The sequence below is a fragment of a genome, unplaced genomic scaffold, assembly GCF_019419815.1.
Source record: "Pyrus x bretschneideri cultivar Hongxiangsu unplaced genomic scaffold, Pyrus_bretschneideri_v1 Contig33, whole genome shotgun sequence".
NCBI classification, from domain to species: domain Eukaryota; kingdom Viridiplantae; phylum Streptophyta; class Magnoliopsida; order Rosales; family Rosaceae; genus Pyrus; species Pyrus x bretschneideri.
The window spans coordinates 387696-414609 of NW_025999646.1; the positions used below are offsets into that span (position 1 = coordinate 387696).

At 35.8% G+C, this 26914-nt stretch overlaps 3 protein-coding genes across 4 annotated transcripts; all 3 read right to left on the reverse strand.

Moving 5' to 3' along the window:
* Positions 1-1077: 1077 nt before the first annotated feature.
* Positions 1078-2970, reverse strand: LOC103945046 (probable purine permease 10). Of its 2 annotated transcripts, XM_048591141.1 has the most exons (3): positions 2723-2970; positions 2598-2638; positions 1078-2359 (listed from the first exon to the last, which is right to left on the reverse strand). In XM_048591141.1, exons 2-3 carry the CDS (start codon positions 2614-2616, stop codon positions 1254-1256), a joined length of 1125 nt encoding a protein of 374 aa, XP_048447098.1. In that variant the 5' UTR covers positions 2617-2638; positions 2723-2970; the 3' UTR covers positions 1078-1253. The 2 variants fall into 2 exon arrangements, with proteins under 2 accessions (XP_048447098.1, XP_048447097.1); XM_048591140.1 differs by lacking the exon at positions 2598-2638 and having other exon boundaries at positions 2723-2969.
* Positions 2971-4279: 1309 nt separating this feature from the next.
* LOC103951249 (protein REDUCED WALL ACETYLATION 1) lies at positions 4280-10226 on the reverse strand. Its single transcript, XM_009362576.3, has 17 exons — positions 9962-10226; positions 9817-9876; positions 9000-9091; positions 8581-8718; positions 8429-8485; positions 8260-8332; positions 7708-7866; positions 7088-7237; positions 6740-6995; positions 6085-6200; positions 5915-6001; positions 5728-5816; positions 5521-5583; positions 5324-5380; positions 5094-5190; positions 4831-4989; positions 4280-4688 (listed from the first exon to the last, which is right to left on the reverse strand). The coding sequence occupies exons 2-16, from the start codon at positions 9847-9849 to the stop codon at positions 4834-4836; spliced, it is 1623 nt and encodes a 540-aa protein (XP_009360851.2). The 5' UTR covers positions 9850-9876; positions 9962-10226; the 3' UTR covers positions 4280-4688; positions 4831-4833.
* A 10235-nt stretch (positions 10227-20461) lies between these two features.
* Positions 20462-22785, reverse strand: LOC103945049 (WRKY transcription factor 71). Its single transcript, XM_009355549.3, has 3 exons — positions 22235-22785; positions 21882-22028; positions 20462-21373 (listed from the first exon to the last, which is right to left on the reverse strand). Exons 1-3 carry the CDS (start codon positions 22657-22659, stop codon positions 20965-20967), a joined length of 981 nt encoding a protein of 326 aa, XP_009353824.2. The 5' UTR covers positions 22660-22785; the 3' UTR covers positions 20462-20964.
* Between the last annotated feature and the right edge of the window lie 4129 nt (positions 22786-26914).

The following is a 26914-nucleotide window of genomic DNA, read 5'->3' on the forward strand; positions in this document are numbered from 1 at the left end:
TTAAAAATTAAATACAAACAATACCTAATAAAAACTGATCGCACAATATAAATGAATAAACACGATTTACAAATTCCTAAAATCCTCGCCAAAATATCCGGATCCTGTTGGATATTTTTGTATCCTAAAAAACTGCAAGTTACAGACAATAACATCACATTCATGAATAAAATGATGGACCAAATTGGACCACTCATCTTCAGCCGCCTGAGGTCATTGAAGAAACTAGATATCTACACTTCATTTTTTGGGTCCCGCAACTTTTATATGATATAGTATACGTGGGAGAGCGGTGATATAAGATTTTCAATCTCGTATATTTACAGTATTAACGAGTGTTTACTTACTTGAAACGAAGAATCATCAAATATATATCCTTATGAAAGCTCTATAAGAATATCAACCCTCCAAATTTGGCCTCTTGGAGGTAGTAGATTGTCATGTTCTGAACTTCCCTTTCCCAACTCAAGAAAAATCATTCATTAAATTCCAAAACAGCTTCTAGGGCTCCTATCATATGTTAAATATTGATGATTGCAACAGATGAAAATATCACAAAAGAAATCTGCCGATCTTTGCTTCCAGCAAGTGCAATGTTTTAGTTTTTTTGTTGTTTATAGTGGAGAAAATTCAAACGATAATCATAAAGGATCTATTCAAATTATATTTTATAAATTATATGGCAAGATTGTTTATGATTTGATTATTACTTCAATATTTGATTACGTGCTTATTTTTTATTGATGACACATCACATAATTACAAAAGTAATCTAAAAAAATGGTTTCCCTATATTATTTCCTCAAAGGATTTCTATAAAACTTGCAAAGTGACTCAGTTATTCCTCAATATTTATTAATTTAATTTCTTTTTACTAGTGCAAATTGACTTTCGATTCAGAATTGTTGGTCTTCATATTATATACATCATGCACAGTGACAAGTCGTGATCACGCCCTTATCCTATAATTGTTAAAATTTCAACTAAGACGGGTACAATTATTTGTAGTCATGGGTCCATGGCTTGCTAGTTCATCAACTACTAGCTACCAGCACAAAAGATCATAATTATACGATAGACCTCGCGATGGTAGTGAGTTAGTTTAAGTAAGTTTGACAGGTTTTACAACCATACAACAATATACGACACGTATTTTACGTACAAATCTAACATTAAGTAACATCTGTATCATTATATTTCTTTAGGTCTTGAATTCTTCAATGTTACACTTGATATGCAAGAGCAAAATCTCTTCAACTATTTCCATTTTTGTTCTCGATCTTGGACTTTTGATCATCAAGGTAGTGCTGGTAAACGTATGAAACAAATCCCCAAATGGCCAAAACCAAGGCCATTGCCTTAATCCCGTCCATTTTGTCATGGAAGAAAATCACAGCTACAACTGGAACAACAGGCAAACCGACAACATTAATGGCATTGGAGAAGAGAGAAGATGCCTCAAAAACCAATCCCACCATGCCAACATCAAAGAGTTGCCATATTATAGCTGACCATATCAAGTTCATGACATAGGATACCTTCCCTAATTCGTACCCCTCCATCTCGTTCCTCAAACCCTTCCACTCTCCGCTACCGAAAAGTCCCACCAAGATGGCGCACGTAGCAACAAGAGATTGATACACTATCATATCCATGACCACTCTAAATGTTTCCCTCCTTAAAACTTTTCTGAAGACGAGCTGCGATAGAGAAAGCGTTAATGAGTATTCAGCTGATGCGCCAAGGGTACATATGAACCCGATTGCATACTTTGCTTTTGATCCTCCACTTGGATCGTCTGTTGAGTCACCATGGAGCACGAGGAGGGTTGAGGAGATGGTGAGGAGGACTAGGGCATTGACAATATAAAGGGTGAACTTTTGCGAGTTGAGGAAGAAGGAGAATAGCGCGTTGAATGCCAATTGGGATGCACAAATGAGGGAATAAGTAGAGACGGGAAGGTAAGATAATCCAACCGAGTACAAGAAGCTGCCCAAGGCTATTAGAAGGCCAAGAGAGACATAAATTGATGCAAGGATTAAAGTCGAGGGTTCTTTTGATTCGGGAGTAGTACTAGTACTAATGTTTGTGGTTGGATTTGTTGTTTTTGTTGGGAAGAAATAATAGGGAAGGAGGATAGGGAAGCCAGCAAGTTGTACTAGGGCTCCCAGCCATTTGCTTTTGCCACCTTTGTCGTAGTATAGTCTTGCCAACAGTGTTGCAGCTGATTGGCCGGCGATGACAAAGACCGTACAAATGGCCATCCTAAGCCACCAGTTGAAGCTCCTACGCCGGGGAAGCAGTGCTTGTTCGTGAACATCTGTGCACCCTGAAGAGTTTGCTTCATTTGAATCCTTAACTGATAAATAGAAAGAAGAAAAAGATATGCAAGGATCAGTATTTGATCAAATGTCTGTTTCTTGTTATACTCAATGCATTAACACTTCGGCAGGATTTGCTTCATGATCAAGGCCTCTCGCACTTGCTATATATTAAGCCTTATCATAAGAAAAACCAAATCCAATTCTCACAGCTAATAACAGTAAATTCATTGAATTATGCGTATCAGTAATAAGCTCGCGTAGAATTAGACTCACCATCTATGCACGTATACATTGATTTGTACCCTCTCTCCTCTCTGATAAAATAAGTTTTTTCAGACCGAGCAATAGCAAGAAGAAAAAAAGTTATAAAAAAAAAAGGACCGTACGTACGTACGTACCTACAATGTTGAGTTGCACTTCTTGAGGATCTCCCATGCCAGAGATGAAGAAACTCTCTCAAATGAGAGAGAGAGAGAGAGAGCTTATTTGAGCTGATCAGATGAGAACTTGGCCATGTAATTTAACGTAAATGTGGAGTGGGGTGTGTGTCATGTAGCACGGCAATGAAGAAAAAGCAAGTACGAAAAGCATGCAATCCAGAAGTAGAAGTAGATTCGTTGGGGTTTTCCAACTGACACTTCCCAAGTTATTTTGATAACTACTTTGTTAAGATGGCCCAAATATCACGTAAGCTAATGACCTTCTCTTTCTTTGATTTACGCATGATTCAACTTATTTTAAGTCGACTGGTATCAAAGAGAGTAGATTGCAAAGGATATATGAACCTCGTCAATTTGCTTGTATATGCATTTGCATACGCGAAACCATAACGACATGCATTTATATTACGTGGGATATTGGCTTTCGATTGTTGCAACTCTCAAATCAATTAGTTGTTGGTGGAGTGATATTTATTTTCCTCCAAAATAGAGGGGGTCTCAAATTTGAAACCCTATTCTTCGTTGATAAAAAATAAAATAAAATAAAATCATCTCGCAAGGATAAACAACTAGTCTTGCCAGTGATTTGTGACGAATTCAGATCCTCTCCGTACCTTTGTGTTTGGAGTTGGCGGCCAAGAGAATTCAAATCACTCAATTTAAATCAAGCAGTCCTCATTAGCTCATTACATTGACTCACCTCACACAAAAACAAACTCCTTAATAGCCTGAATCTCTTTCTCTCTCTTCCTTGAATAGTCAGGATTGTCTAGTCCGTCGGCTTCAAACACAGAGATCCAGAGAATATTTAAATTCATTTGTGACAGTATAATGGACAAATTGAAAATGTTAAGAAAAATTATTTATGTGCACTATTTTCCTACATGTGCACTGTACAATCCTTTTTTTTTTATATATACGTTAATTATGTTTTGCTATATTCAACCTAAATGTGAAAAATAGTAAAGGTGTGGATGTGAGAAAAAAGTGTAAATCATTTCCGAATATATTGGGGTAATGAGGAACTTAAAACCCATTTTAAAGAAATTCGTGGGTTTTGAATTGATGTGCATCCTAATTTGTTATAACTTGGATCTTTACTCGGATGCTCATACGGTCACCTGTAAAGTGTGAACTAAAAAATATGGAACACTTTGTTTCTTGAGAATTCCTACGAAACAAAATTCCAATCCAAACTTGCTAAGACGATATGGAACATTGTCAGTTTGAATGTGTCAAACAAATCAACAGTTTTGAAACATTGTCAAAGGGCATTCTCATTATGAACCATTGATTTTGTTTGATCATAAAAAATGACTAAACGTTCTTCAAAATAAATGAATTTTCAAAAAATAATATTTCGATCATGATAAAGAGAATAAACGGTTGTATTATGACATTTTGTTTGATAAAATAATGCCCCGCGGGGAAGGACGACTTTCCGCCGTTCCGAGAACGAGGGAAGTATTGGATACAGTGGACCATTTTAACAATAAACAGCAGATTCAGATTGCATTGCTCATGAACTTCTGAACTTTGATTTATCACAAACAGCACATCTATGTCACAGAGATCTACAATTTCCTCAAGGATTTAACAAAACTGTGGGGAAAAAGAAAAAAGAAGATACAAAGCAAACAGCTATATATATTTTCTAAAGAATTCTTCTCACCATTGTTGCTTCCTGCTTCCGGGCCTCCTGCCAAACTTTCCAAAGGCAAATCTAACATCCACATCCAAGCTTTCACGCAGCAACGGAGAGTTTGCCCTTCTCCTCGATACAAAAAAATGTTAGAACTGCAAGCTTTTGTAGGCTATATTCGCAACCGACGTCTTCCATTATCCTTATTGAAATTCTTTGAATATTTGCACATCCAACAGGAAACATCTGTATAACCCACTTTTGGGTCTTGAATGGTTAAGCCTGTAATAGTAAAACCTGTTAATTTATGAAACTACGAACACGACAGCAAGTTTTGAAACTTTTCAATAAATCTAAATCACAGAAATTCTACACAGCGTCTAAGAAATAAGAAAGAGTGAGCACAGAGCAGAAAGGTTCTTACAGGTCAATGGGGTATCTGAAAAAGAATGAATGAGACAAAATACAAACAAGTAAAAATGGCTGCCCCCGCGAGAAAATTATGAAGCAGCCTGTGGTTGTCTTTGGTGGGAACAAACACTGTCTTAAGCGTATTGGTTAACTCAAAAATCCGATGAGATACCTGCAGAACCAAGTCAACAGAACAGCAGGGAGAAGGTAAGAATTTGTAAGCACTGTTGGCTTGCAAAATTTTAAGGGCTAAATGAAGATTGAAGATTTTCTTACCAAAACATAGATGGCGGTTGTCAGCATGAAGTTGAGCAACGGATATTCTGGAATGACAGAGAGAAGCCACTTGGGCTGTCCATTAGGTGTGTTTGTTCTGTACATGAGTAAAGGAAAATTTTCATGAGTTCCTTATGAAAAGAGAAAACATTTGTAAAGACTCAGCTGCATTCCACTGGTAAAAAAACGTACGGTTTAGTCATAGTTAAAGAACAAGAAGTATCACGTACCTCAACCAGATGTGGAACTGTGAAATATACGTCTCCAAAGTAATCTTCCCAAGCCACCTAGCATAACCAAAGTGAAATTGTACACACAAAATGAGTCAGCAAAACCTTTCATAAACACGAAAAACCACTTACAACTGAACAACTATTATCCCTACAAAAGGTACTGCTGTGTTTGACTTTCAGATAAGAATACGTACGCAAAAAGAGTCAAAGAGACACCCCGCAACTGCTGAGTAAAGTTCCGCAAGCATATATATACACTGAAATCACAATAAGCAGAGGAGATGCTAATTCAATATGATGAACAGAATGAAAAAAAATGACTGAAAATTGTATGTGCCATCTGATAAAACTCCCAGAAAATAATTCATTTTAATTTGAAAAAGAAACAAAATAACACGCACGTTATCGGAATCCATGATGTGTAGGGGTGCAATTTGTTGTATGAAACCTTGTCCAGCTTGTAAATATATTCATACCACAGATAACCAACCTAACAGCAAAAATATAATGAGCATGAGATCATATTAAAGGATTAAAACATTAGCCACTATATATAAGCAGATAACTATCATAACGGAAGAAACTTACAAATATAGAACTGGAAAATATTCCTGCTTTGATTGAGACTCTCCTTTTGGTATCAGATTCCTCCAATTTCTCCATCCATTTCTCCACCTAAGAGATATTACGTTTAAAATTTCACTACTTGGAGTATCAAGAAAGCAAAAGCAACCAGATGTAGATAATCAAGAGATTACATTAGGATGATAATAGGCATATATCATTCCAATGATCCATATGTAGCGATCAAGTCCAGATCTAAAATGCCATTCATGCAGACGATGGAGATCTGGTTTAGCAGGATCAGTATACCCTGCATCGTAGGAAACAAAGACGATAAGTTTGAGCAATGGGTGAACAGTAAGAAATTCATGCACAGAAACAATTCAAGAATCTCATACCAACCTTTTCTTCATCTTCTTTATATAAGAATCTCAAATCATTTCAAGACCTATATACAAGCTGGATTTTATTTTTGGCCAAAACCTTAAGCCCCTTAACATGAAAGTATTTGAACGGGTTAACCATTTAAAGTTATTCAAGATTCATGCAATATATACAAATAACTCACAAGAGGATGACTATCTTTTATTGGTTATAAACTATTTTCTCTTACAATATTGACCAAAGTTTTTGAGTAATGAGCCTGCCCAAAAATGAAAATTGAAAAGCACAAAATAAAGACTCTAGGATCAGTGTAATAAAATTTTATCGAAAAGTCTGCTGAGAATCAGAAGAACAACCATGTTGAGAGGATGAAAGTCAACTGTGTTTTTTTCTTTTCAGTTGAACTTCCAACAGTGAAAAACATAATATAAATAAAAAACCAGAAAGCTGAATGGGGTTACTCACCCAATAAGAATGATAATGGACTAAAGACTAATTCAAACACTCCGGGTATTTCCCAAATCAAGATAACTGCAAGAAAGCATCCAAGAATCTTCAAAGCCATAACAGATCTGATCTCATTGTACTTGCTACAGATGCCTAGGGCTCCATACACCATAAGAGTATACAGAGTGTGCATTGGACAGATGTAATAGAGCATATAGTCATTGTTAAGAACAATACAGCAAAACGCCACAAAAAAATTCAGCCGCCACATCATCTGCATAGTGCATAAATACAAGCGTTTCAGATCATTGTCATAATACTCCCAAGGACATTTGCGAGAATACACTTCCCAGAACTATATTTTACCTGAGCAAAGCGGGCGAGGCTAAAATCCTTTCTAATGTAGTAATAGGAAAAGTTTCCAAATCCAGTCATCCAAACATATGCAGCAATAAAGACGCGTATTGCGTTGTAAATCTCACTAGCAGCAAAGTAATGGTACATTAGAAATAGGACCTGCCAAGAAGCAAAAGAGATGAATTATACTCATAGTACATTCATAAATTAATTATTATAAACAGCATAGTGAGCGAACTGAGCTCTATATATAACAAAGTTTGATGCTCAACTGGAAGAAAACTAAAGAGTAGCATTGTTGGGTTTTGCAACTAACCTCTGATAAAAATCTAAATGAATAAAAGCCAATCAAATCTACAGATTCAATCTAGAATGGTATCCAAATTTAAGTTCAACCACTAACAAAAATATCAAAGGATGACAAATGCTTGTTCGAGTTAGATGAGCATGGACGGTTGTCACAATACAAACACCCGAACAGTAAAAATAACAGTGGCAGGTCACCAAGAGTGTAAGTTCAGAATTCCCCTCCTAAAACAAAAGAGAGAGGAAATACCAAGAGCACACAATTCTTTCCCAAAGGAAATATCTTTACCCTACAATTTACAAACTTAGAGAAGAGTACTTGCCTGCATCCACCCTTTCCATTCCTCAGTCTGATGCCGATTTAGGTAAAGTATGGATTTTCCAGAAAATGCTGATTTGTCACTATGTTTTTTCAAAGATGTCATTGCTGAAACTATGACAAGGATAAGGTACAGGAAGATGAAAAGATCCCGATTGTATTTCTGTTCAAGGAAGAACCACATAAATAATCAATATTACAACAGTAAAACCAGCTTATTGTTGTTATCAGTACATATCAGCGTGTCATGATCTGAATATAAAAGAAAGGAACTTTGTGTTTATCAATGTGTGACAATAGTAACACTGCCATCCCTAACTTTTCTTTAATAGAAGCCATATAAAAGATAGCATCCTTTATATCAGGATACGAAATGATGAGCAAGATAGGTGAACTCAGGGCACTTAGGCAGAAATATCAGTGAGAACAAAGGACAACACGGACATAAGCTGATAGATTAGGACCTTTGATGCGATGATAATATCATCTGTGCAAGTTTTCCTGTATAAGTAACTAGTGGTAATTTAAAATACATTCAGGAAGCAGACAAATGTACCTTCGTAGAATCTCCCAGTATATTTGTGCGGTCACATGTGTAAAAATAGAACAGAATTGCCCCAAGCTCAGACCTACAATTGTTAGGCATTGAGTGTAATATAAGTATAACATAAATAAGAAATTTGGCTCTGAGAAGATACAAATAGTACGAATTAGTAATTACTTACATCACTCTAAGAGTTGCTCTGTTTTCAAGTAGAAAAGAGTCATCCATATTCACAAACCTGGAAATTCATGAGAAGTGGAACGTGAGAAAGACTTTCAATAGTAAAATCAACACGAAAATTCAATGAAGATACTGTATATTATATAGAGTAACCTGATTAAATTTATTTTGATGGATGAACTATTAAACTTTGTAGATGCTGATCTTGAAATGCCTCCTTCCAGCAAAACAGCTCGATCATCTTCCTTGATTGTCTCCTCTCCCAACTCAACAAGATTAGTATCTGAATGACTACAATAGGATAAAAAACAAAACAAAAAACTTAGTTGTTCCGCATCAGAGAATATTGGCTGGTAACATCATATCTTTGAAAATCCTTGTATCTCATTTGTAATCAAAGACATATCTAGAGCACTATAAACAGTCATCCAACGTACTTGTATATACTTATTAATCCAAATATGATTACTTATTTTGTGTAAACTAGTTGGGTAAAAATCAATTCATAGAAGTCATCCCTATTTGATCATATTTATCACTTCATATCACCAGTTCGAAGATATGGAACTTACACTTTAGGAGGAGTTGAAGATTTTTTATACTCCAAGTACTCTGAATATATCCATGTGACAAAAACTGGGATGATTCCAAGCAAAACTGACACCTGGAGAATCATATAGAAAGCTTCAGTAAATTTGCTTCTTCATTTAGTCCTTACATTATTGATACCACAACAAGATCTTTCATAGCATTTGAGACAAATCTGTTTAACAAAGCCTCAAAAGTGTAGCTAATTTGATTACATAACATCTAGAATTGCACCAAAGTCCCAAACGCATCCAGGCACGTAGGACTATTGTGTGTCCCATGAACCAACAGAAACACAGGCCTCTTAGTTAACATACTACTAGAAGAAAAACAAGATCCTTGATCTATTTGAGTAGAAACTAAATTATTAAGGATGGTTTGAACAGAGCCATTGTTGTGTAATGCTGCATTATGTTTGTTACCAAGATACGAGATTTGCTACGTTTAACAGCTCTGGTGATCAGCGGTGGCGGAAAATCAGGATGCATTCATAAACAGGACTCCTTTTCAATGAGCTGCTATAATACCGAAATGCAGTAATCTAACCAACCACTACAAACGGCAATGCCATTACGAAATAACACAACTTTCTTCGGATCAAGAACTAAAAACACAAAGCAACTTCATATTGTCGAACAAAAATCAGAAACCAGTAATTCATACACATTCACAGATCCTGATGAGAACTGAACAACTACAAATAAACTAAGCATGTTAAATATCTAGGAATTCAATCGAAATCAGCAGAAGATCAAAATTACGCATAAGAAACGACCAGTCTTGGCATTGAAACTGAACTACCTGTCCAGGCGTAACGGGCCCAGCGTCCACCATTTCCAAAATCCCCAAATCGGCTCCGAACTGCAAAACCCAAATCGAAATTCAACCAAAAAAAAAGTAGCAGAATTGGGAAATACGAAGCGTAGATCGACGCAGAGGAAAGTACCTAGTTGAAGGAAGTTCAGAGACTGACTACTCTATCGAACATAGGGGATAAATATGAAAACCTAGCTGAAGATCGATGAAGAAGAAGAAGAAGACGATGTCGTTTAGGCTGTTGCTTGAAGAATAGGAAAAATGTCCGAAGGTACGTCCCTCTCCAGTGAAGTTTGTTTTTCCACGAGCGGTTGGTGGTGGTGGTGGTGGTGGTTGTTGTTGTGGCTTAGTTGGCCTTTTGTTGTCTTTACAAGACAATCCTACACGTCTGGAAATTGATTCTTTTATTTTATGAGAAATGTAAACTACTTTTTTTATTGTCTTTTTTTTTTTTTTTTTTTTAAACTCATCTGACATGTGTATTTTATTTTAATAAATTAACTAATTTATTAAAATTATAATTTTTCACCTTATTTTGTTGGTGAAATTCACTTTTCGAGTGATAGAATGAGAAGTAAATAAGAAGAGGGAAATACGAAAGAGAGAAATAGTATTTCTCTTATTTTATTATATACTAGAATTTGCCTATACACTTTGTGTGTATGAACACATTTTTTTTAGAAAATGAAAAGGAGAAAGGGAGAGAGACAGCGAGAACGTGGGAAGAATAAGAGGTTTTTGTTTTTGGTTTTTTTTTTTTTTAATATTGGAGGTATTTTAACATCACCTGTAGGTGAGACTTCAACAAAAAACAATAAAATTTGGACTTATGAAATTACATTATTGTCCATCATTTTTTTTTATGATAGAAGACTAATTAGTTTTTTCACCATCTTTTGATTGACAAAGAGGGTTCATTAATTAATAGAGATTTTGCAGCTTGGGGACTGCCTTGCCGCTGCTGCTGGTCCAATTGAGATGGCTCACACTGCGGTGCATGCTGAATTTTTTGCAGCTCGGAGAGCTGCACTACTGGCTCACACCCTAGGTGCATTGGAGGGAAGGTTTCAATTCGAAGGAGACGCTGCGTTGGTGTTGGCTGCCATGAAGGGGTGAGGGGAAGATACATCTATTTTCGGTCCTATAATTAATGACTTGCGATACCTTCTCATGGCGTGGCCGAATTCAGTGGTTAATCATGTCCAACGGGAAGAGAACTCGGCAGCTCATCGGCTTGCTCGGATGGGGATTACCAGTGCGCAGGAGGTGTGGTTTGAAGAGCCCCCATATTTGATTCAAGATATTCTTCTAGAGGAGGGATTGTAAACTTATTTTATTGTTCATTTGAGGATAGATCTCTTATTGTGCGGGACACTCTTTTCCTTCGACCGGGTTGAAATTCTCAACAAGGTTTTTAGAATTGTTAGTATACCTTAAAATTCTCATTTTTTGTCTTTTCATTTATATATAGAGATTAAAACATAATTAAGTTGGTAATTTTCAGGTGATAATTGGGATTGGTTTCAGGTGATAATTATGATTGGTTTACTATTTAGGACTAATCTAATTAAGACAATTAATTTGCATCAATAACTACTAATGACCATATCGTTGACTAGATTTCTTAATAGAAACTAGCATATGGGCACATGGGAGGAGATTTTTTTATTTTTGTTTTTGAAATAGAAGAAGAGAGGAAGAGAATGTGGGAGTGGGAACGTGGGAGGAGATGGGCGGTTGAAGAGGCTTTTGGCGAGAGAGCTGTAAAGAGAAGTCCAGGAAAGTTGATGAGAGAGAAACAGGAACGAAGAGAAATTTTAAATAAAATCTGTTAGTATTACATGGCTGTGATGCTCAACTAAAAAACTTTTTGAAATAGAAGGAGATGAGAAGAGAGTGATAGAGAATGTGGGAGTAGGAAGCGTGTTTTTTCTATTTTTTTTTTTTTTTTTTTTAGAGATATGTTAGGATTACATGTAGATGAAGCTTTGAAAAAAAAACAGCAAAATTTGATTGTGTAAAATTACATTTCTGCCCCATATTTCTTATTCATGTTTTGTTTTAATTAGAGGGTTAAACTAGTAATTTCATAAAGTTTTGGTTGACAATGAGTGTTTTATTAATTAGTAGAGATTTTGAACTAAATTGTACGGGCAGTAGGATTATTTCCCTTCCATTTCTCTTCCTTCTCCTCCTCTCATACTTTTTATTTTGTCTTTCTCTCTCTATAAAAAAAATTAAAACAAAATGTTAATGTGGTTTAATCGTGCCCGTTCAAATAAGATGGGAGGGAATGATAGGAAAAAACAAAGGAAAGAGAATCATAATCTATTGTATAGAGTGGTCTCTATTTTAACAAGATATAAGTCAAATGTTGTCATTAAATTATCACACCTTGAACGACATTTCAAAAATTAGAGGTGTCAAGTAATTTTTGTGCTGAACTAAGAAAAGTATATGGTTTAGTGAGAAAGGTGGCATTGGAGGTGTACAGCACGACTAGAATACATTATGAATGGCACGACTATAATACATTATGAATTCACTAGAGGTGTATAGTACGACTAGAATAAATTATGAATGGCGCCAATCATGGTACACGAAAAACATTGTTGATTAACTAATAATTAAGGAATTAATTAAAGGTACCAATTGACCATTAAGATTATGACTTAAGTTAGGAGGGCAGTCTACCAGCTCATTAAGCTTTGGTAATGCTTATTGATATTGAATGAGTTTAAATTTTGAGATTTGTGTTTATTCACTACACAGATCTTGAAATTTAAACTTATTTAACGATGATAAATAGAGTGATGAACATCACCATCACTTGAAGTTGGTGAGTAAAAAATATATAATTATGTGCATATTAAGGAACCCACCTAATCAACACCCTTAAGTAATGGTCACCATATATCACCGTTAGATTAGTTTAAATTTCGAAATATATGTAGTGGATAAATACAAATCTCAAAATTTAAACTTATCCAAATGTGATAAATAGGATAGTAATTATTACCACCACTTGAGGCCAGTGAGCAAAAATGCACCCCTTTCTTTATCCATTTTGGGTGTAGGCTTTGGGTATAATTAGCTTCCTAATGCTTTTATTACATTTTATGCTTGGACAGTTTCTGGTAATTTAATACCATAATTTGGTTGATACCTTGACAAACTTGACAAATGGGACAAATATCTAGTAACTCATACTTAAATTTTTATTGCATGATACAAAAACATTGTCACGTGATGTTTCTTAAGAAAACATAAGTTTATCAATGTTTACTTACTAAGAATATGTAAAGAAAAACAAATAGCGAACTTAAAAACAGAAGAATAAAGAACGAGCATTGAATCAAATTCTCTCGTGTTTGTTTAATTTACAGTTTTAAGTGTATTTAATTATGAATTTTAGAAAGTGATCCATTGATATTTTGATTTTTAGGTATTACTAAAGGTCGAAAAATTAGAAATCGAAATAGTTTCTTTACCTCTCATACCTATTTCTGTTAAGCAAACGCATCGTTACTTTCTTTTGTAGTAGACGTCTACAGTAAACTAACTTTGTTTTACGAGCACCACAATGCCAATATGTACATTAGTAGTGTTCAAGAAGAAAGTACTTTGTCAGATGCATAAAACTTGCCTTGTAAATCAAGCAACTAGATTTGTGCTAATCAAACATTAATTAATTAAGTTTAAGGTCGCATATACTGATCGGATTTCGGTGTAGGTTTTAGTGTTAATTACAAGGTGATGCTTGCTCCCGGCAGAGGTCCCTCTACGGATCACCTTTTTATACCAAACATTTTCTTGACGTGTTAATTAGGCGATGCATATTGTAGATCCAAGTTAAAGGCTTCAAAACGTAGACTATACACTTGGGATCCAAAATATATTAAATAAACTAATATTATCATAATGTTTTATTAACTTATTAAATCAAGAAATTAAGACATTAGCTTAATTTTGCATGGATGTGCATGTTATTTTTTTTGTCAAAAGTTTATGTTATTATTATAAAATTTTATTCATTTATTAAATAGACTCTACATCATGTTTTATATTGGGTAATGTTAATGAGATCAAAATTTTGAATCAAATTTGCAAACCAAATGATATGTCACTAATAAAAATAAGCACATTAACCAACACTTAAGTAATAATTCAGTCATCAACAACCATATCATTTGGTTTGTAAATTTTGTTTGAAAATTTTAGTCTCCTTAGCATTATCCGAAAGTGAAAACTATCCAAGTCAATGTACAGTGAAACAGAGAAGAAGAAGATGGAGGTTTTAAATGAAAATTAAAGCTTGTACTGATAGAACCTGTGAGAAAATATATAATAAAAAACAAGTTGAAGAAGTTTGTTCATCGTGATTCAGTTTGGAAAATAGTGTTAACAATCAAAGGCCCATTCCTTATGACATTTCTTTCTTTGTTTGTAGCATGAACATGGAAAATTGAAGTGTACCCTTCGGTTCTTCCTTATTTATATGGAAAGCGAGATGTCATCTAATCAGACAATGACCATTCGAATACTGACCAAAAAATTTCGAAAATAAATATTTCTCACAGTTCTTGGACCATCCTGACATCTTGTATATATATGATCATGTTTTTTCTCATATTAATGTAACTACTTTTGTCTCGTTCGTTTGATTTTTAATACGTGTGTGATATATATTTGCCTATGTTAAATTAAGTTCATTGGAAACAACATAATGGAATGGTTTGGCTTACAGATTTTACTTTAATCTTCATTTTCATAACATATAATCTAAATGCCAAATAAATAAATAAAAATTCTAACTTATGCTGTGAAGAAAGTTGATGTTCTACTATAAAACCAACTAGTAATATGGCAGTAGTCCAATTACTTATAAGCACATGCAATATTTCTTCTTTTCTCAATGTGGGATTCATACTCTCACCACACTCGCTCACGTGTAACAAATTTTCATGCCTAACACGTGGATAACACAAATCGGTGATGTGGACCTTGTGTGGCCATTAGTCTTACACATGGGATAACCTGCTTTAATACCATGAAGAAAGTTAAGGTTCCACCATAAAATCAATTGACAATATGAAGAGTAACCTAATTACTTATAAGCACATGCAAAATTCTTTTTTTCTCGATGTGGGATTCATACTCTCATCATTATGTGAAAACATAATGGATCCCTTCATTAGAGTATTGAAAGGTTGTGGTTGTTAGGTGTATAGATAGTATTGATAAAGGGCCAATTATGTGAATGTTGTAAGGAGATATAAGGCGGAAATAGAGCTTTGTGTGTATGACGGCAATACAATAAGGCATTGTCTCTCTCTCAAACACTCATCTTTGGCATTCATTTTAACATAGTTTCACAAGCCAATAATGGTTAAAGCTGGTCCGATTCAATTAATAACATTCGACAATGCATGTGATATGATGCCATGTGTCAACATCATATCAATAGGAATTGTAACTAAATTCTATTTTGGGTAGCCGTTTAGTTAGGTGAATCGGTTACTTTCTGTATAAGATAGGAATTCTAAGCGATGAAGGATATGTTTTGTAAAAGTTGTTTCAGTCAATAAAAAGTTACTTCTTACATCTGAGTGAAAATCGAAGATGGGTCTTAACATTGGTATCGAGCTAGTATTGTGATTCTCTCGAATCCTTTCTCAGTGTATGATCTATGGAGTCTCGTGTTTCCGATTTGGAATCAAAATTGACAAATTTCCATAATGGATTCAATGTCGCGCAAACCGATTTCAAAGCAACCCAGGATGTGTTTCTTCAACAGCTTTAGGTCTTACTTGCTCGAAATGGAAATGGTTCAAGAATTTCAAGTGAATCGTCGAAAGAAACGCAATCAGATCCCAATCTTCCAACGAATCAAAACCCAAATTTTGACCCCAATTTCCATCGTAACGATTTGACCCCAATTCACGCCAACCATTCATCAAGATGGATTTTCCTCGATTCGGCGACGATGATGATCCTTGGGTTAAATATATAAAGCTGAGCACTATTTCGACTTCTTCAACATCGAAGAATCCAAGAAAGTAAAAATGGCATATTTTCACATGGAGGGTGAAGCTCTGCAATGGTTTCAATGGGCGAATTACATTGCCAATTTCCCTAAATGGGAGGATTTCACGAGGGTTTTCTGTTAGGAATTTGGACCTTCAGAGTTTAAGGATTAGGCAGAGAGCTTGGTGAAGTTGCGACAGACTGGGCTTTTGAGGGATTATATTCTTGAATTTCGTCGATTGGCAAATTGTACTCGAGATATTAGCCCTGCTCTACTTAAGTCTTGTTTCATTGGAGGATTGAAGCCAGAACTACGACATGATGTCAAGATTCTAAAACCAACAACCATATTTGACGCTGCTACTTATGCTCAACAGGTAGATGCCAAGTTATCAGAGTTAAAGGTGCAATCTTTATCTAAACTCCCTGCACCTTCAATACTTAATCGTCAAAATCCATTTCAGAATATCACCAACACTACCCTTCTTGAATCAAAACTGAAGGTGAATAATGTGAGGAAATTAACCCCTAAAGAGGTAGAATTCTGTAGAAAAAATGGGTTATGTTTTCATTGTAAAGAAAAGTATGTCCGGGGTCATTATTGTGAGAAAAAACAGCTGTTATTGATTGATGTTCCTCCTGATATAACCCATGTTGATTGTGATGCATTTGAGGATGAAAATATCGAACCAGACATCACTGCTTATGCGTTATTTGGTACCCTACCTCTGAGCTTAATTAAAACCATGAAAGTCTTTGGGGTAATCAAGAATTGTCCTATTATTATTCTCTTTGATTCTGGAAGTTCCCATAATTTCATTGATTCGTCTTTAGTTAAACGTTTAAAGGGAAATTGGATACTTCTCACACCTTCAATGTCAAAATAGCTGATGATGTTAAGGTGACTACACAAGGTACTCTTGGTACTGTTTCCTTAAAAATTCAAGACTATCAATGCATAACATATATCTATGTTATTCATTTGGGAGGGTGCAATGCTGTTTTAGGAGTGCAATGGTTAAGAACTCTTGGTCCAGTGTTATGGGATTTCGATAAGCTTTATATAAAGTTCATGAAAGACAATAAGACTTTTTGTATTACAAGCCCAGAAGCTCATACACACCACTTACAAGATGTTTCTGCCTTACAAATGGAGAAGTTGTTACAACAAGAGTTAACGGTGGGAGCATTTCTTTACCACATTCAACTTGAAATGGTGGAAAAGCAACAATCTTTAGATTTAACTGAGGAACAAAAGAGGGACATTCAGGAAATATTAGAAGAATATAATGTAGTATTCTTGACTCCTGGTGGTCTTCCTTCTCACATAATCCATGACCACAAAATTCCATTGGCGGAGGGCAATAAACCACGAAGCAGCATGCCTTATAGATATGGTCCATTGCAGAAGACTGAGATTGAGAAGTGTTTGTAGGAATTACTTGAAGCTGGGTTTATCAGAATGAGTAATAGTCCTTATTCTTCACCAGTGATTCTTGTTCATAAAAAAGAAGGAACTTGGAGGATGTGTATGGATTATAAAGGCCTTAATTGGATCATAATCAAGGATAAGTTTCTCATTGCTCTCATAGCTGAGCTACTTGATGAACTTTTTGGTGCACATTATTTCTCTAAGTTGGATTTGAGGTCGGGTTATCACCAAATTCGGATGCATCCTGATGATATTGAAACGATTACGTTCAGAACACACGATGGCCATTATGAATTTTTGGTAATATGCCCTTTGGCCTTACTAATGCACCAGCAACGTTTCAAAGCTTAATGAATGAAATTTTTCGGCCATATCTCAGGAAGTTTATCCTCGTTTTCTTTGACGATATTCTGGTATACAGCAAGACTTGGGACTCACACTTGGAGCATCTTAGATTGGTTTTTGGGATTTTACAAGCTAATATTTTGTATGTAAAAAAGTCTAAATGTGCTTTTGGCCAGAAAACCATATAGTATTTGGGACATGTGGTCTCTAAGAAAGGTGTTCCTGTCGATCTTTGAAAACTAGAAGCCATTGCTTAATGGCCAATTCCAATTTCAGTTAAAGCTTTGAGGGGGTCTTACAGGGTATTATAGAAAGTGTATTCCTAATTTTGGTAAGATATATAGCAGGTCCCTTAACTGCCTTGACTAAGAAAGCCAACTTCAAATGAACTGAAGAAGCAATTACAGCTTTCCAGCAACTCCAGGAAGCCATGTTATCGCCTCTGGTTTTAGCATTACCTGACTTTAGTCAAACCTTTATCATTGAAAGCGATGCTTTAGGCCATGGAATCGAAGTTGTTTTGCAAAAAAATGGATGACCTATTGCTTTTACTAGTAAGGCATTGAGTCTAAGGAACCAATCTCTATCAGCTTATGAAAGAGAGATGATGACGATAGTTCATGCCATCAAGAAATGGCGACCTTGCTTGGTTGAGAGGCATTTTATAATCAAAATAGATCATCACAGCCTCAAATACTTCCTACAAAGTAGAGCTCATACTCATTTTCAACATAAATGGGTATCAAAATTGTTGGGTTTTGATTATGAAATTCAATACAAGCAAGGTTGTGACAACCAAGTTGCAGATGCACTTTTCATATTACCTTCATCTTCTGCAGAATGTTCTGAATTATTTTTGCATAATCAAGATTGCTTAGAACACGCTGAGTTCATGGCCATCTCTTATCCATACATGAGTTAGGTGGATGATATTAGACGACATGTAGAATCTGATGAGTGGATTATTGCTAAAACTAAACAAGTTTTAAGCAATATGACTTATTCTGCTCCTATTGGCAACTTAAGGTTTCATGTAGACAATGGGTTCCTAAAGTATAAGGATATGATTGTTCTTAGTCCTCACAACCAATGGAGACAAAGGATATTTGACGAACATCACGGTAGTCCAGTGGTAGGCCATACAGGTTTCCTTAAAACCTAAAAGAGGCTTTCTAAATCATTCTACTGGGAAGGTATGAAGAAAGATATTAAAGATATGGTGGCTAGTTGTGCAGTGTGTCAACAACACAAATATGAAACCCTTTCACCAGCTGGGTTGCTTCAACCTCTACCAATTCCATCTCGAATTTGGTATGACATCTCTATGGATTTTATCGTTGGTCTACCACCTTGCAAAGCTAAAACGGTGACTTGGGTTGTAGTGGATAGGCTATCAAAATATGCACATTTTGTAGCATTGGCTTATCCTTACACTACGTCTTCTGTGACTAATCTTTTTGTTGAGAACATCTTCAAATTACATGGCATGCCTACATCTATAATTTGTGATAGAAACCCTGTTTTCCTGAGTGGACTTTGGAAAGAATTTTTCAAATTGCAAGGGTCATCCTTGTGTTATAGCTCTGGTTATCATCCTCAAATGGATGGACAAATAGAGGTGCTGAATAGATGTTTGGAGACCTACATGCGCTGTTTTTGCAGTCTTCAACCTAAAAGATGGGCATTTTGGCTACCATGGGCCGAATGGAGTTACAATAACAACCATCACACTGCCACTAATATGACACCTTATGAAGTGGTATATGGCCAAGCTCATCTTGAAGTTCCACTTCATGAAGATGGTACTACTAAGTTGAAGATGGTGGACAGAAGTTTGCAGGAGAGGAATCGAGTTTTATCATTACTCAAGGCCAATTTGGAGGCAGCTCAGAATAGAAAGAAGCTTCAAGCTGATAAACACCGTATCGAGAGAGATTTTGATGTTGGTGACTTGGTTTATCTGTGATTAATACCCTATCAACACTTGTCTCTAGCTTCTCACCCTTTCAACAAGTTACAACCTAAGTTTTATGGTCCGTTTGAGGTATTAGCAAGGGTTGGTGCAATGGCTTATAAGTTGAAGTTATCTACTAACTCCAAATTCCACCCTGTCTTTCATGTTTCTTGCTTAAAGAAGCATTTGGGTCCTGCAATACAACCTACAATTTTTTTTTTTGTCAACAATACAACCTACGATTCACCTTCCAGTAATTACAGAAGCTGGAATTCTACAGGATGTGCCTATTGCAATTTTGGAAAGGAGAATGGTTAAAAAAGGGAATGCAGCTGTGACTGAAGTGCTAGTTCAATGGCAAAATCACTCAAAGTATGATGCGACTTGGGAGGTGTATTCTGTGTTGAAGACCAAATTTCCAATTGTCACAAATCTTTGAAGCCTTGCAATTGAAGGCTCTTTTTTTTTTTTAGGGGGGTGGGGGGGAGGGGGGGTAATTGATATGATGGGGGTGGGGTGGGGGGGGGTATTGATATGATGCCACATGTCAGCATCATATCAATAGGAATTGTAACTAAATTCTATTTTGAGTAGCTGCTTAGTTAGGTGAGTCGGTTACTTTCTGTATAAGATAGGAATTCTAAGTGATGAAGGATATGTTTTGTAAAAGTTGTTTCAGCCAATAAAAAGTTACTTCTTACGTCTGAGTGAAAGTCGAAGAGGGGTCTTAACAGCATGATCATGTGGACATGAGACATACATATATTTTGGAGACAGTAGACCCGCAGCCTACATAATACAAGAAGGAATTTGTAGCAATTGCGTATTATTTGCAAACAAATTATTCAACGAGTTATAATATGCACAGAAACTAAAAGAAAATTACCATATATTAAACTCAGTAAAAATCCCACTGCATGAAAGCAAGGCTGTCACGGCAAGGATCTTGCATTACATTACGTAGATAAGAAAATCCTGTTGCACCACCTGTATAATACAAGCAATTAAACATGAGGCATGCAATCCTCAATTCACATGCACTACGTTCTCGCGAACCACTATACATAAATAAACTCATCATCTTACAAATCCATTTGATTTCCTATATATGGTAGCAGTTCGAGCTAGCAAATTACCTCCAAAATGGAAGACTTAAAAGCTTACACTGCGAGATTAGAGAAAGAGTCAAACTCTTCACAAATATGAGTGGAATTAAAATGATTAGAAGTGAAGGGTACGTAGATATGCAACCTAGCTAGCTCACTAATTAAAAACGTCAAGGATGATCACTCAAGATCATGAGACTAGCTACTATATAAAATAATTAATCATATCTACAAATTAACGAGCTAGAGATCGATCGCGAGGGAGATCATCAAGGCTCTTGTTTGAGGAACATGGAAGGAACCAAGTCCTGCAAAAGTCCATACTGATCAGCAGCTCCATGAGGCAGTTGATGCTGCTGCAGATGATAATTGGGGTTTCGTGACGATCCCTGATTAGCATTGTTACTGATCATGTATTGGGGCATTTGAAACAAAAATTCCTGAGAAAAGGCAGAGCTTGGGCCACCAGCAGCCAAGGTTGAGAATGTACGCGTGGCGGGTGCTAGGTTTAGCATAGAAGGTGGGAACAATGCTGCAGCCGCATTTCCTCTAAGGGTTGCTGGAAGCGGGTGGTTGTGCTGACCTTCGTATGTCGTAATCACAGTGGATGGGTCCTCGTACGACCTCTCTACGCGTTTCTTGACCCCGCATTTTGGTGTCGTACACCGGTAGTAGCTCCTGCAATTGGCAACCGCAGTACATATACAATTAGAGAGTCGTGCTAAAATCAATCTTTTTTAGATTTTTTTCTGTCAACAAATTTTTTATTTTTACTACCAAACAAATTAAGATTTGGCGGATTAATTAATCTTGCAATAATCAAATGGTTTTTTCTTGATTTAGTTTAGCTTCATTACCCATAACTCAGAATTTGCGAGATTAAGATTACTTAATATATATAGGACTAAATTTTGGGATCATATTATAACAAATTAGTCAACCTTTGGTTTTACTGATTAGTATGTCTTATGCAGGAATTTTGCACAATTTGATGGAGTAAGATTTAAAAAATAAATTAAATCATTGAAAACTATAGCACGTGAATGAAACAAACTAGTCAACTTTCGAATATATTGCTTATTTTTCCTGTTTAAGGGGGTTTTTTGGTGTTTTCTTTCAAGTGCAAACAAAGAAATGAGATAGAAATTACACATTATATATCCAAGTTAATTAGTTAATTAATTACCTTGGATATGGGCTATTTTTCACAGCTTTCTGCCCATATTTTCTCCATCTGTATCCATCTTCTAGATGATCAACCTCACTCTTGGTCATGAAGGCAAATCGTGGCTCTCTTTGCTTTTTCTCTCCCTTATTCTTTGCTAGTTTGCTCCTGTTGGTTATCAAATATATCAAACACGATCAGATCAGGTATATGAATATGTCATTAATTACTTAGAAAGTATCCTTGTTCTTTTAATTGATACAAGCTATATTAGATAAGGGAGATTTGAACTCAAGATCTCGAATGCAAGAAAGATTGCTCTTAACTAACTGAAGCAACCTAGACAATATTATATGTATTCAATTCAAACTTACACTTTCTTAGAGCTATCTCCTCCATCTTCTGATGACCCTTTTGGCTGCCTATCTTTCTTATTCTTACCACAGTCCTCATCAGCACCAACCTCAGCTGAAGAAGACGACATGGAAGAGTTTGGCGTCAAAGGAGTCACATCACCGCCTCCGCCACCACCTGAGTATCCAAGATGATTAGCAGGCTTTTGATCTCCTTCAATAGACGAAAATAGTGCTTCAGAGGTTGAAGATGACAAGCCAAAAGCCGTTGCAAGTGAATTATAGTCCATGGATCCTTTCAAACACTCTGTTAGGTTCATGTATGAAGGATTCACATCAAACCCTTGCAAATTTGGGTGGTTGTTGATGCCGACCATCCCACCATCATGATCTTCATACTGAAATAGGTCATGGTAGTAAAGGTCTTTAGGTTCCTGATCAGACATGGAAGAAGAAGAACAGCAAAGACAGAAAGAAGAAAGAAGGGTTTTGGTTTGGAGGACTACTACTCTTTGATTCAAGACTTGAAATATCTCTCTCTAAATGTGGTTTGGTTTGGAAAATACATTATGATTTGATCATTATATATATAATAATGGGAGGAGAGAGAGAGAGAGAGAGAGAGAGAGAGAGAGAGAGAGAGAGAGCCTTTAAGTTTGAATGGACTTTGTTAGCTATCACTTTTATGGAGGTTGACAAAGCACCTTCCAATTGAGAGGACCAAAAAGTGCCTCCTCAAATGGAAACATTTTTAGTCCTTGCTATCCGTTTATTCATACGAACAAAGAAACAATATTGAAGGCATATTCCTTGACAACATTAATTGATCATACACTTATTACATCAATTAGTTTGATTAATTCTTAATTCAAGGTATCGTATACATAACATTTGCTTATCTCATATAATTTAAACTACTATCTTACTTTGTTAAAATATGTGACCAAACATGCCCTTGAGGATACTCCTAGCAAAAAAGTTTAAGTAAACTAAAAAAAAAACGTTGACAAAGTAACATGTAATGGATTTGAGATTTTGGTGTGACCAAACATGCCCTTGAGGATACTCCTAGCATAAAAGTTTAAGTAAACTAAAAAAAAAAAACGTTTACAAAGTAACATGTAATGGATTTTAGATTTTGGTGTGACCAAACATGCCCTTGAGGATACTCCTAGCATAAAAGTTTAAGTAAACTAAAAAAAAAAAAAAAAAACATTGACAAAGTAATATGTAATGGATTTTAGATTTTGCCAACGTGACTTCCAAATACAAATTAATTATGTTGATGCACAAAATCGGTGAGACTTTGGAATAGTGTAAAATATCAAGTTTATGACCTTCGCTCGATTGCTCTAGTCACCTGGTGAGGATAATATATAAACAGATAGAGATAGAGAAGCAAACACAAGATGTACGTGGTTCACCCTAAGTCTGGCTACGTCCACGAAGTAGAGGAGTTCTCATTAATAGTGAAGGGTTTACACAAATACATAAGTTTGAGCATAATTATCATCAATGGGTTCTAATTACTAGTTTAGGTACAATAAGGATATTTCAGATTAATTTTAGGAGAATGGTCTCCTTTTATAGTTGAGGAGAGTCTCTAGCTTTTATCCGCGGTCGATGTGGGACTTTATGAGATTTATTCTGATGTTGACATGTGTCGTGCTATGATTGGCCTTCTGGTTGGAGGGAAACTCTCGTTGTTCGGCAGGGGTGCCTCAGCCTAAACCCCTAAGTGGGTCCATGCATGTATGAAGTTGATCGGTGCTTGATTGTTTCGGAATTGGTAAGTATGGTACGAACAAGTTATTTTCTTAAATTTTGACGTTTCAAGATGAAAAAATGAAGTAAAATTAAATCCAGTAACTCTTCTCTCATCAAACTATTAGAAATGTAATTAGAACAGATAAAATGAAATCCAACAATGTAATTTTGTTGCTTACTATAAATATCTCCAGGTAAAAAGAAAAAAGAAGTGGGGTAAATGTTTGTAACACCAATAATTGTACAAGGTTAATTTGAAATGCCTCGTTTGGATTATTTCCATGTGCGGTCAATTGTTCAAAGTTAGTGTTTGGAATATTAGGCAATGCGTGGATCAAGTTGCACCGGTATTTGACCGTAGTCTAGTCGGCACCACTGGGGGCACGTGGCAGACCCCACTCATCGTTAAAATCACGTGCTTGTCTCTGCTGATGGGAAACCCACGTCAGCCCTGAATTCTGTATCCTCTGCCTTTCTGTGATTCTTGTCGTCTCTCCTCATCGTCCTCATTCATATTTATTTTTTGCTAATCCTTTTTTTTTTCCTTCATTTTTTTGGTCTGTGTTTTCTGGAAATTCTTATGTCGTCACTGTGCTTTTGATCTCTCACGTCAATGCAATTTTCTTGATTAATTTAGCAAATTAAAGCTCATTTTCTATGATTTAAGGATCGTTTGAGAATTGGGAGCTCTTTTTTGTTTATTTTTTTCCCAACTACCGTCCACTGAAAATGTTTATTTATATAAACATTCAGGTGCGTACGTAACTGGTATGGGGCCATATATACGGTTATCATGTTAGATGGACATACATGTATAGCCTTCTATATAACAGTGACAGATCTTGTCATCGACGTACGTATATAGTATTAAAAACCAATTAAAACCTAACAAGTAAATATTTTTAGTCAAGAGAATATTTTGTAAGACCTAAAAGTTTTAAATTAATAATTATTCGGTCTTCTCACATTTTTGTTGATGATTTTGCAAATCATGGTTCTCCTTTTTATTGGTCTTGTTTGGTGAGATTCTCACCTTGCTTTAATTTGTTCGTATTATCTTCGTGATTATGTAAGGTTTCCACACTACCGCTTTAGATAGGTTATCTTTTGTTTGCCTTGTATTGGTTATTGGAGGTTTTGTTCGTTATGACTATTATCATGATCAGGACTAGACTTTATGTCTCTATTAATAGATTTTATTTTCCTTCTTACCTTATTGTCACTTCTTCTGATAGTAATGCTAGAATGGAATTGACTTTAATTTTACCAAAAGAAAAAAAAAATGTAATGATAATACACAAGTAGAAAGAGTAAAATGAGGTATATGATTCACATTAAGCTCTATCAACTGTAAGAAGAAAAACAATGTTCGTATAATGGCAAAGTTTTTCGACCATATGTATACAAGAACTAAGCAAGTTAAAAAACCCAACTCATGCTACTGACTCTCTTTCTCCCTAAAAGCCCTGACCCCACCACGAAAAACCCTAGATCTACCATCGTCCTCGCCACCGACCCCTTGTTCCGTCTTGGGGTCGGTGCAGCCCCTCCTTCTTCTTTCCTTGCACCCCCTTGGCCTATCCTTCTGTATTTTCATATACCAGCGCCTCCCCTTCTCCACCAAATTTTGGGGTACCCAACCTTTGGCGTGGATGGCGTTTTTGCTCCTTTTCGAGGTATTATCACCTTGATTCGGAGCTAGGCACAGGTTCTCCTTTGCTTTGGCGTGTTGGGTTGTCGGTGGACCGGATCCACCCTTCTAGTTTGTTTCCATTGTGGTTCCCACGGCTGAGCCGTCGTACTTGGTCCGATCTGTGGCGATAACGTCGTCTTGGTCAGATTTGCGGCTAACCCTCCTTGTTTGACTGGTAGTTTCTACGCGTCCGCCGTTATTAATTATGACAAATTTACATCAGTAGTTCTCAGTGGTTTTTGTTTTTATGGTGGTCATCTAGGGGTTCTACTCTTTCTATGTCTATGTAAATTATCTCCGGATCAAACTATCGGTCATTAGAGAATTTATCTATTTGACACCTCTTGTAATTGTATTTGTTGATCAATGAAATCTTGCTATTGTTTCTTGTCTTAAAAAAAAAACACAACGGAAGTTTAAGATTTTTGTACATATGATGGATTGCTTGCTAAAGCCGGTTATTTGAACCAATAATTCAATACATTAATTCAATACATTATTGTTGACGTGTATATGTGGGTAGGTAGATTTACATTGGGAGACATAACATCCAAGATGTCTAACCAAAAAAAGAAAAAAACCTCTTAGCTAGTCTTCCTCAAAACCAAACTGTTGTCAACTTATCAACCACATAGTAGCTATGCACAAAATAACACCTACTTTGAAATATTTTTCGAACGAACTTACTTTTAAATGTTGAATACAGATAAAAGAGGATTAAAATATTGAAGAAACAAAACAAAGAATTATTGGGGCTAATACGTGTATATACACGTGGATAAACCTGTCATAGTTAACACCAACTTAAGTTGAGGTTATTGGCAGATACGAGAGTATTAGTTAAAATGGCAGCAACTCCATGCATTAGTGGTGAGTTGGTAGTTGCCCCTTGATGGGCACAGAAGCACCCACCACGATAGAGATTAATTAGATGCTCTTTGAACCGTGTCTGGTTTGATGAGCCCCCTAATATCCTTTTAGATGTTCTGTTAGCGGATAATAGGTTGTAAGTGTGCTGGTGCGTTTTTCTCCCAGCTTTTGTATTGTTTATGTTTTTCCCTTCTATGATCAATATATGCCGCAGCTTTCCAAAAAAAAAAAAAAAAAAAGGAAAAAAGAATGCTCTATGAACTACTTGAAGCAATGTGCAAAATCTATTGCATGTTTAAGCTTAATTAGGTGTTTAGCTTGAATAACTGTACATATAAACCATATAAACGTGGGAAAGGAAAAAAGAGCAA

What these genes read in the sequence shown, in the direction of transcription:
- LOC103945046 (XM_048591140.1), bottom strand. Translation starts at nt 2,759, where the DNA reads ATGGGAGATCCTCAAGAAGTGCAACTCAACATTGTAG. An exon ending in AGTGCAACTCAACATTGTAG is followed by an intron (nt 2,360 to 2,722) that starts GTACGTACGTAC and finishes TCTATTTATCAG; the next exon opens with TTAAGGATTCAAATGAAGCA.
- LOC103951249 (XM_009362576.3), bottom strand. Translation starts at nt 9,849, where the DNA reads ATGGTGGACGCTGGGCCCGTTACGCCTGGACAG. An exon ending in GCCTCGCCCGCTTTGCTCAG is followed by an intron (nt 6,996 to 7,087) that starts GTAAAATATAGT and finishes TGCACTATGCAG; the next exon opens with ATGATGTGGCGGCTGAATTT. An exon ending in ATGCCTATTATCATCCTAAT is followed by an intron (nt 6,002 to 6,084) that starts GTAATCTCTTGA and finishes AATATCTCTTAG; the next exon opens with GTGGAGAAATGGATGGAGAA.
- LOC103945049 (XM_009355549.3), bottom strand. Translation starts at nt 22,659, where the DNA reads ATGTCTGATCAGGAACCTAAAGACCTTTACTACCATGACCTATTTCAG. An exon ending in GGAGATAGCTCTAAGAAAGT is followed by an intron (nt 22,029 to 22,234) that starts GTAAGTTTGAAT and finishes GATAACCAACAG; the next exon opens with GAGCAAACTAGCAAAGAATA. An exon ending in AAAAATAGCCCATATCCAAG is followed by an intron (nt 21,374 to 21,881) that starts GTAATTAATTAA and finishes TGCCAATTGCAG; the next exon opens with GAGCTACTACCGGTGTACGA.